Here is an 11337-nt window from a genome sequence, read left to right as displayed (position 1 = left end):
TAAATTATTCCAAGTGACAACTCTGATAAATTAAATAATCCCATTTCGATTAATATCACTTCAATTGGAAAAACTCCCTTATATCTCTTTTAGGTAAAAAGGAGGTGTGACAGTATTGAATCGAGGACGATTTGCTGCACTTCAAAGGGGGAGAATTGTGGTTCCTCAAAGTGATGGATTGTGTCGCTCTCTTCTAAAAGAGATGCACGATACTCCGCATGCTAGTCATCCGGGTGTTGAAAGGATGTTGGCATTGCTGTCTCAGAATTACTTTTGGCCAAAAATGGAAGATGATGTTGAGGTCTATGTGAAAACTTGCCTAGTTTGAAACTTGACAAAACTAAACGGAAGAAGGAAGATGGTTTGCTACAACCTCTACCAAGTCCGGAGTGTTCGTGGGCTCCTGTTTCTATGGACTTTATTAGCGGGCTTCCAAAAGTCGATGGCAAAGCATAAATTATGGTGGTGGTAGATAAATTCTCAAAGTATGGAATTTTTGTTGATGCTCCAATTATTTGTTCTTCTGAAGTAGCTGCTGAATTATTCTACAAGCATGTTGTGAAACACTTTGGGGTTCCAAGGGATATTGTGAGTGACAGGGATGTGAGATTTACAGGCCGGTTTTGGACTGTTATATTCAAATTTTTATGGACTGATTTGAAGTTCTTGACGGCAAATCACCCAAAAATTGATGGGCAGGCTAACCGTATCAATCATCTGCTTGAAGAATACTTGAGACATTGTGTGACTGCTAATAAGGGGAATTGGGTTGAGTTACTAGACAGTGCACAGTTTTTTTACAACTTACACAGGTTTTCGGTAATTGAAATGAGTCCTTTTGAAATAGTGTTGGGGAGACAGCCTGACACATCGCTGGAAGTTGCTCAGATGAAATCAGGGGACGAGTGCCCTACTGCTTATAGATATGCTCTCAACAAGCATGAATTACTAGCTGAGGCGCGAGACAACTTTAGAAAATTAGCTAAAAGAATGAAAAGGAACGTCGACGGAAATAGGCAGCCTTTGGAGTTCAATGTTGGTGACAATATGTTGTTGAAGCTTACTCCACATATTTGGAAGAAAATCAGTAGCAAGATGTGTCATCGTGGAATGATTCCAAAGTATGACGGCCCATTTGAAATTGTAAAAAAAAAGTGGGTGAGGTGGCTTATCGGCTGAATTTGTCGGAACGTCTCAAAATTTACCCAACTTTTCATGTGAGCTTCCTGAAACAGTTCCATGAAGATGCTGAAGATCCGACAATGGCGGTGCCAAAGCGTGCTCCTCCAGTAGAACACAAGCAATTTGAGAAAACTATTGAGAAGATTATGGATCACCGTACGCTGGGTCAAAGCAAGAAGAACATGCGGACAGAGTTCCTGATTCAATGGACAGGAAAGAACGAATGTTATGCAACTTAGGAGAAAGGACCGTCTCTATGGCAATTTCAGGATCAAATCAAGGCGTATCTGGATTCTGCCTCGTCGAGGGCGACGAGCTCATCTAGTGGGGGAAGTTTGTTAGCCCTTCGACTTGATTGATCGAACATGGCATGGGCGTGATGAGGGATTTACATGATGGACCTTGGCACGACCCTATGATGACCGTGGCATCATGTTGACAAAGTTGTCCAATATGGGCAGGTGTCGATGGGCATGGACTGTGGCACGACGACATGTGGCTAAGGTGCCAAGGCATGACAAGACCATGGCAGGGCAAAGACAACGGGCAGCAGAAGCATAATAAAGGCTGGAAAATAAGGCAAGCTAAGGCAGGCGTGGCAAGGCAAATAGGCGTGGCAAGGCAAATAGGCGTGGGCAAGGCAGTGTCATGGGCGAGCTGGACAAGTGGCAGTGACAGACATGCGCGCAAAGGCATGATGAACGAGGGCTTGGCGCGAAGACATGATAGAGTTGGCCTTGGGCGCCAAAATTTGAAGGTTGCGCCCATGTGCCACGCACATGCAGGGTAGTTGGCCAGTTGGAGCAGTTTCATGTATTCAGCATTGTGGCTATATGGGCTGTGGGAAGTTGTCTTGTTTGAAATATGAAATTTAAAATTTAAAACCTCTTGCAGTAGGGGATGTCAACTGCTAGGTTTTAGATAAGTCTGGAGCCAAAAACGTTGCCTATATATTATTAGGCTAGGCAGATTGTCAAGGCAGAGTGTTGGCTGTCTTTGACTCCTTTCTGTAAGGCTGTGTTTATGTGTTTCTTTGTAGCACGCGTTAATACAAAGTTGGGAAGAAATTCCTGTAAGCTGTGTGCCTTGTCTAATTTCTTTATGATGTCACAATCTAAGTGTTAAGCCAAAAACGTGAGGGAAAAAGAAGAGGGTTGAGTCAGTGTTGTGTGACTGTCATGCAGTGTCAAAACGAAAAAAATTGACCCTTTAACACCTATCATAAGCAAAACAATTGAATTTTATTGTCAATTTATGCGATAAAAATTTGATGATTCACAAACTCAGCATATATCTTTTGTATACGTATATGTATAGCAACGGTTAGTTGGTTGCGGAAAAAAAGGTTCATGAATTGTTGATAATAATTTCTTAGTCGTAGGAAATAATTGTTGGATAGGCGAAGTTCATCAAAGGATACAAAACCAAAGTTGTCATGTTTGGGATGGTCTGAAGCACAATGTTGTAGATTGAAATAGGAGAGCTATAGTTAAAAGTCTGTATCCTACGTGAGACAGTGAGACTACAGATTGATTTATCGAGTCTAGTGGTGCTTATGGTTCGATTTTCGTGAAAAAGAGGACAAACCAATTATTTTGATTTCCTTTCGATTTTTTCTTGACACAAAGTACAAAATTGAGTAGCCGAGTGGGAGTCGAACCCACGACCTTCTGATCCGAAGTCAGACGCGCTAATCCACTGCGCTATGAGATCCCTGGTTGCTTATTAGCTTAACGATTTTTAATTTGTAGCAAATTTCATCTGAACAATGAACTGGTTTATTTTTTTTTATTCCAAAACAGCAACAAAAAAAAAAAAAAAAAAAAAAGTGTAGTCTCATAAGGTGTATGGGAGGGTAGAGTGTACACAGACCTTACCCCTGCATTTCAAAATGCAAAGAGGCTGTTTCCGGTTTTGATTCCAGAACAGTTTTTTTTTTTTCCTTTTCTCATAGCGCTTTTATATGTCCACATATATACAACTTTTGTTTCAACCTTAATGTTTTTGCAGGCAAAAGGTTCTTTGACTCCCTTATAGTTGCATATGAAGACATGAATTCAAAAACTCTGATGGTCATGTTACACTTGTCATAGAGTTTGTCATTGTTTCAAGTCAATCATATTATTATTCTTATCATTAAAGAGAACCAAATAATGCATATTAATACTGTACAGGAGACTTTAAAAAATGTTACTACTACTATATTCAGCTGATAGTTAATATTTTTGAGTGTTCAAAGAATGTCAAAATTGTAAACAGAAGAATATCATTCATGCAGTATATATATATCCTATGTAAAATGGAATATTTTCCAGCCTAGACAACTTTTTCCATCTTTAAGGAGATGGAGCATACTGTTCAGTGAGCTTCAATTTGGACTAGTAGTTTCCCTTCCTTCACTGGCTCTTCATTCATGTTCCTTGGATTTGCTTCAGTACTTGGAACTTCAGATGCAAAAATGCATTTCATGTTGTGCTACTATATGATTGTTACGTGGTAAGAGCGTCGGGAAGAGTGGTTGGTGCCCCAAGAATCTTACCTCCAACATCAGGGAAACACTCAAATCCAGGTAGTGCTGTGACTTCTCCATTTTTACTTACATGAACTGGATATTGCATCAAATGACCTTTCATCGGCTGATATTCATCTGCTACAAATGCTTGCCAGTTGCGTCTAGCTATCACGTTAACACGTCTAACACATTCGATAGTCTGTGGATCCATGAACACATCTTCAACTGCACCAAGATGTTCAGCCCATAGAGACATCCGATAACCATAAACCTGAATGCAAGAAACAAGAAAAAGAAGAAACTCATTTCAATAGATTATAAGGTTATACAACCGCGAGCCCCTAAATTTGCTCGTGCTGAACTCAAATAAAGGTAAAGAATGAATCAAACTCCAAACCTGGCCATGTGGATGAGACTCCTTTTTGGCCCATGTGTAATGTGGTTGATAAGCTCCCATAGCTATTTCTGTATCCCTTGAACCACTCAAAGATCTTTGGTTTATATTTGCAGAACCCATCAACACATATTCATCATCTGCTATCATTCCTTTTGAGTGTACATAAATCATAAATCTGTGGAACTTTTGAGCTAATTCCTGCAGAGGTTTGAGAGAAGAAAAGACAAGGATTTTAGTGTGTAGTCAGGATTTGATTGTTGACAATAGAAATGGAAATGGATGAGAAAAGCTTTACAAAAACGTGAAGAGTTATCAGTTGACATAAATTATTGTTCTACAAGCATCGGGGGAACCTTGGCGTAATGATAAAGTTGTTGCCATGTGACCAGGAGGTCGGAGGTTCGAGCCGTGGAAACAGCCTCCTGCAAAAATGCAGAGGCTGCATACAATAGACCCTTGTGGTCCGGCCCTTCTCAGGACCCCGCACATAACCGGAGCTTAGAGCACTGAGCTGCCCCTTTTAAGCATCATACTGGTGACCAAAAAATAGCAGTATGATTTCCACTAAATTCGATGATTTTGGTCGTGATGAACCTAGCATTATCCAAAATTAGCACAAGTAACAAGTTCGTCAGTACTTCCTCGGATGACTCCCATTCATTCATCTTCATTTCATTATCGTCCTATTGTTGTTTTTTCTTAAATGAGAATATAAAGAGAACTAGCAATTTCACTCTGCATATGCAATTGGTGTTTGAGCATCACCACCATCACTAGTTCCGAAGTCTTAATTGGTGCCAACATGTATAAAATCCAGTTACTTCAATGACATCAAAACCTAATTTAGGATGTAGCTAACCAACAAATAACACTTTAGGTAAACTACTACATTATCGGGGCATTAGTGAATATCCCAGTCCCAGAAAATTAACATGCAACTTACATGTGAATGCTCCTGGGGAGTTGGATTATCTTCATCACATCCTCCACGCTTCTTTGCTTCTCTATTACCAAGGCAGTAGAAGTTCAAGTAATCCTGAGGATGGAAAAACTGAGATATGCCTGCATTTTCAAGAGCCTGTGCAACAATTTTGTACATCATAGCCATTGTTTGACCCTGCGATTATCCCAATACATATCCAAGAATTAGATGTTTATAAAAGCTAGTCTAGAAACAACAAATTCAAGATAAGATTAGTTGGAGTTAACCAGGAGTAAAAGTGAAAATCATGGTTCTCTTAGCTGACTACGTAAGTCTTAACCGTATTTGGGTACATGAGTTTGCCTTCATCACTGGAGTTGAGCTCAAACTTCTCATGCGATATGTTACTTCGTACTTACTTCCGTAGGGATCAACATCTACAACTAAAAAATAAAGACCTCTCCTATAAATAAGCACAGTACTAAATCCAAACCTGCCAAAAGAGAATTTCCTGCACTGCGTTACTGGTCGGGATTCCTTCAGGCCACATTGGAACCACAATGTATGCAGCAAAAGGTTCATTTGCTGCTATTTTGCTGGCAATTTTCAAAGCAATTTCCATAGGGACAAGGTTATTCGCACCTGTTAATTATATATAATACTCACACGTTATGCATTAGTGAGCATTAAAATCGCATTTTCTTGTCAAATGCTCATTCATTTGCATCATTTTTTTTAGATGAAGTGATAAGTTTCAACAAAAGAAGGGAAAAACACCCCCATATACAAGAAGTTTACCAAAAAAAGTAAAATAATCTGGAGCAAATGCCATCCTACACCAAAATAATGCCATGCATCACCCATGGAAACATCATGAAGCATTGGAGAGAATATATGTATTAAAGGTTGCATCAAATATTACACCTATATCCCAACCAGAAATCCAATCCTCTATAACACAATCAAGCTTTCTGCTAGGCAAAACTTGAGACTATCGCTAGAATACTTGAGGACGACTTTTGAATCGAGATAGGAACAGTTGTATACCTGCATTTCGATAGGACGGCCAACAATATGAAGAACCAAGAAAATACTGATTCTCTATGTAAATGAAGTGTTGAGCAGATCGAATTGCTTTCACGTAAGCCAGGTGTATGCTTCGGTCTATCCTCAAATTCTTTCCACTGACAAGATTCTGTAATTGAACAGTCAAAATTAGACATTCATCTTCACATGCTGAATTGATTTCTGAGACAACATTGAAACCAGTTACAGATAGAACACTGCTTTTTATAAACTTAGTGCTACCTGTGCCCCTGCTTCCTTAACGTCCTTTGGAAACCCTTTCACAGATCCTGAATCTATTGATCGGAAAACCTGGAAAAAGTGATTATACTGAAAATTTTAACATTTTAAGAAAACAGAAGACCACAACATATACAGGAGAAACATGCATGCCTAATACCTGAACATGCCAATTTTCTGGATCTTCTTCTCTTGTGACACGAACTACATGGTCCCCATCAGGTCCATCAGCAGGTATGTGGATTGATGGAATCCGGTCTAACTTAAGTAATGAATCTAACCCCGGTTTGCATTTTTTTATTCTGATCCATTTTATGGCCTTTCTATATCTCTGCTCGAAGTTTGTTAAAACATCGTAAGCAGCAGGACCCTCAATCTTGCAGTGTAAATCATGCCATGGTTCTCTTGGCCCACCTGAGCAACTCTGTACATATCGTATAAGTCTTTGAGACAATACTAATGATACATTATATATTAACAGGCATTAATAATACCCATGAATGAAAAGATCCAGTCAACATTCATGGGAAAGATGTAACAATTACTCTACAAACTTTGTGCCCACATGGGAAACTTAGTAGCATTGTGAACTTAAGATTCATTATCTCAGCCACTATACCTTTGACAACGGTAATAGCAATGTTCATTTTCACCTATTAACCTCATAATTAACATGAAAAATTGTAACCTGAGCTGTTAAGTAGTTTGGATAATCCATAAACACGGTATATGTCATATATACTTTCAAACTTTTAGAGGCTTTTGGTTCCTCAAATAAAAACCTTAGTCGGAAAGATTCAACGAGATGCAAGACAAGAGCTTACTGTGAATGTGGGATTGTGAACATCATTTTCAAAGACAGTATCAAGATCACTAAATAGTCTGTGTTCAGGAGTATCATATCGGCCGTCACATAAATCTAGGCCTCCAATAAAAGCAGTAATTTTTCGATCATTGTCAGCTGCCTGTGTGTCAACAATCACACATTTCTGATGATGTGTGAAAATATTTCCAACAACCTGCAGTACAAGATTTTCATTTGATCAAGAAGAAAACAATAACGATATATGATGATTCCCAAGCAGTTGCATGTAAACAAAGAACATCAGTATAGCAATAAATAAAAAGCTTAAACTTATATCTTTGTTCAACATACAAGAATTTTTTTTCTTACAGAAATCATGGACATAAGTATTCATCTTGCCATCTATTCAAACAGAATAAAAAAAAAGGTACCTGTTGCTTGAAAATGCTAAGCTTACTGCTAGCGGAACGAGGACAAAGAACACAGTGGACACTCGAGTGTTTAAAGTACTTTCTGGTCTCTTCATCATGAGTCTGCATTACACCTTCCTGCAATCAAATTGATAACAACTATATCATCAAATCATTAACTGACTACTTATAGCAATTACAGCAGTAATATTACCGTCTTGAGCAATAAATCATCATTTGAAGTTTTGTCATCCCAAATGAGCAAAATGACACGAACTCCTTCTTGCGACTTATACTTTAGCAGTTCCCCTAGCTCTAGCCAGCCAGCAGAAGGAACTGGCCTTGTAGGTTCTCTTATGAGTCGAACCGGATGATACACAGACCAACCAACAATATATATCAGATGTTGTGCCTCCAATATGGCATGACATATGTCTTCCCAACATTTATTACGTTTAAAAACCTTCTCATTATCTAGCAAAATGTCAGGAAATGTTTCATCAGGCACATGAGCATCTTGATAAAGCGTAACACTTCCTCCTTTTCGTAGAGGAAAATAAGTATGCGGAACTCCCTTTTGATCAGCCTCGTTACCAACACCATTTCTATACATAGGGTTCTCTGCTGTCGGCCTATATTGGATCGACAGATGCAGTTGAGCACCCGTGTCCAAGGGATTCCCAGAAGATCCTCGAATAGGAAACCAACCATTTATTTCATCACCTTCAGCAATTTTATTAGCAGATATCTCCACTATTCCTATAAGTTCAGCACCTACTCTATCATTATCCTTGACTATAAACTCTACTTTGTCTACCGCGTGAGCAACTGGTACGCATAGATGCTCATTCCATGTCGGATTTTCATCATTTGGAATAACCGCTGTTCGAGCTATACTTGCTCCAGCTAGACACACAGAAACATACGGGTCACTCGTATCTATTAATCCTGCCGCGTTGTTGTTGTCCTTGCTTTTCCAAGAGAACATGGGAAGACATTTAGCATCTAAGTTCGGAAGTGACCTTGCTTCTATAATCCACAAGTCTAATTCTCCGTGTAGAAGTACTGGACTTCCAGAAATGTCTTGAATGTTCTCAGTAGCTTTTAACGGCATACCAGGTACTCCAGCCACAGGGGCACTTGTCTGCCTTTCCAGCCAATTACCAACTGAATGTATCATTTTCCTTCCTTTGTAGCTGTACAAATATTAAAAGAACAATGAGAAAAGCACATCAACTGCAATCTACTATAAGTGAAGTCTAATATTAGCCTCTGTTATACATTGAATTGCCAAAATGACAACTTGTAAGGAATCATTAATTCGGTTTCTACCACCTGAAAAGGCCTGGATTTATATTCGTTGTTGCTATATCAGATACACATTTTTCTTTGAATGGCTGGAAAAATGTCCAGTAGCGTAATGGAAAAGAACAGTGAGAACAAGAAACAAATTATAACCATTAATTCATTATGTTGTAACATTTCCAATGAACATGCTACTCTAACTTTGAGGAAGCCTTATTACATTATACAAAAGCATTTCATATAGGTCAAGTGATCTAGTAATTGAATCGTTGAGGACCATATTTGATAATATATAGATTAGCTTTAATTTTTTGACATCTTTAAAATTCAAGAAGAATGTGCACTAAGAAACCTATGACTGAAGTTGATGCTAACTGCAACTATCCATGTTAGAAATCAGATTATTACAAACCAAATACGAATCCCAGATTATATGGCGTTATGTCTTCACCGATAAACAAATTGAATTAACTAATTATAATGTTATATCTTGTGGTTTTCTGCTAATTCCTTCTTTACTAGTCTGCTAACAAAAACCTGTGCAAAATTCAGCCCCTCACTGAATAGTAGTTTCCCTATTATTATGACGTTAGTTAGCCAAATATAACAAGAAATTCAATTATGTATATGAATTATAGAAATCAAATTTCATCTGCTCCTGATGTAGGCCTTCAATTTTCTATACTCGATAGCACTAACTCCAACTCAAACCTTCATAACCTCAGCTGTCAGTGTAGCTCGAAATATAACCAAATACCAGGATAATCACTAAATAAAGAATAAGCACATTTTACAGAATAACCAATTAATAGTAAAGATTAAGATTAAGATCAGCTCCAAAATGAAGCAATCTTGATCAGATTAGAAAGTGTTGGCACTTATATGATCATAACAAAAAGAAAGTCGAGTTGATCGGTTTCCATGTTGAAACTTAAAGAGATGCAACAAGCCAACAAATAACCCCAAAAACTATCAAATTAAACACAAAAAAATGTCTCCTGATAAGAAAATAATGAAAAGAAATCTTATGAAAAACTCGTATATGCACACATGCAACAGTAGCTGCATGTATATTCCAACACACGCCGTATATACAGAGTCGAATCAAGGATTTAATTCAGAAAGAGTATGATCTTATTATATATATAACTTTTACCTGTGTTCTTTTTGCATGAGTACTAGCTCGAATAAAAAGTAATATGTTTAGTTGAACTTACATAATCAGCCTAGATCCGCCTCTGGATATAAGATCATAATGCAGATTCACATTTTACCCCAGGGGTGTTTGAGTTTTGTGTTTTCATGCATTATTTTACCTGGAGATAGAATGGAGTGACCAGAGAGAAAATAGTGGCCAATAAGTGATTGAATGTTGGTAGTTTGTCATAGTGCTTTCGGAAAGGAAAAATTTAACTGTCTGACACCGGAATTGGCGGGTAATTTGCCACGAATTATTTACTAGCGGATCTGCCTAAAGTTTTTTTTTTTTTTCGGGTGAAAAAAGAAAATAATTAGGCATGTTCTAAAAGGTAGAGCCATCAATATGCGTTTGGCCAGTTGGGTCAGCGCAGCCCAGTCCGTGATTTAACAGGGTTGCGCTAGAATTTTTGGAGCCCATATGAACAAGATTTTTAAGCCCGGCCCGAGTAAGCCCTTGGCCCGTGAGCCTTGACTGAGGCTGGGCTGGGCCGGCCCGTGAGCCTAATAAAAATACGTATTTAAAATATACAAAATATAAAAAGTATATGACACAAAATATAACAAGAAGAGTATCTCAAGCTTAAAGTTTATTAAGCTCATCATATCAAAAGATCAAAGTCTTAAAATGTTAATTAGTTTTAAAATTTTAATATTCTTAATATTTAACTTATTAATATTACATACGAATTGTAAATGTAGATGAAAATGAAGATGTTACGGCAACCTTCTCACAAGCGGACTCAAATGTGTTTGATAAAGATGATGTGTTGGATATCTCATAAGCGTCATGGACGTTCTCTTGAATAGTTTGTTTTGAGTTTTGACTTTTTAGTGAATGAAATATAGTCTTATCTTTTACTTTTTAGTGTTTATTGTGATATATTGGAACAATATAAAAAGTTATTAAGTTTTGTGAAAATTTTCCAATAAGATTTTTTTAACTTTGAAATAGTTATCTTTTTTTATGTTAGAACTTAAAGAAAGAATATAAAATTTATATTTTAAAAAATGATAGGCTGGCTCGCGGGGCCCGCAACCTACATAGGGTTGGGGTGGGCTGATCATTATAAGGCCCATCAAAATGGTAGGCTAGCTCAACCCAGCCCGTTAATTACTAAAGCCCACGTGAACTAAGTTGCGCTAGTCCGGCCCCGCCTATATTAACAGCTCTACTAAAAGGAGTTTAATACGAATACACATGTAAGCAATTTTCACATAATCAGGTCACTTACTTAAAAATTGTGATCTCCTAATCTTGAAAAGAAGAAAAATAATACGAAAAAACTTTTAAAGAAAATA

The 11337-nt window shown here is 37.8% G+C and overlaps 1 protein-coding gene and 1 non-coding gene across 2 annotated transcripts; both read right to left on the bottom strand.

Annotated features, from left to right (window-relative positions):
* Positions 1-2820: 2820 nt before the first annotated feature.
* TRNAR-UCG (transfer RNA arginine (anticodon UCG)) lies at positions 2821-2895 on the bottom strand. Its single transcript has one exon. It is a non-coding gene; the product is annotated as a tRNA-Arg (tRNA).
* A 533-nt stretch (positions 2896-3428) lies between these two features.
* Positions 3429-10203, bottom strand: LOC104225888 (phospholipase D delta-like). The gene is made up of 11 exons (XM_009777770.2): positions 10056-10203; positions 7748-8729; positions 7555-7671; positions 7143-7337; positions 6479-6742; positions 6322-6390; positions 6061-6208; positions 5507-5655; positions 5035-5208; positions 4092-4289; positions 3429-3965 (listed from the first exon to the last, which is right to left on the bottom strand). Exons 2-11 carry the CDS (start codon positions 8711-8713, stop codon positions 3672-3674), a joined length of 2574 nt encoding a protein of 857 aa, XP_009776072.1. The 5' UTR covers positions 8714-8729; positions 10056-10203; the 3' UTR covers positions 3429-3671.
* Between the last annotated feature and the right edge of the window lie 1134 nt (positions 10204-11337).

The sequence above is a fragment of the Nicotiana sylvestris genome, chromosome 1 (assembly GCF_000393655.2).
Source record: "Nicotiana sylvestris chromosome 1, ASM39365v2, whole genome shotgun sequence".
Classification (NCBI taxonomy): Eukaryota; Viridiplantae; Streptophyta; class Magnoliopsida; order Solanales; family Solanaceae; genus Nicotiana; species Nicotiana sylvestris.
The sequence above is the reverse complement of the archived record's forward strand: the minus strand, read 5'-3'. Positions and strand labels throughout refer to the sequence as shown.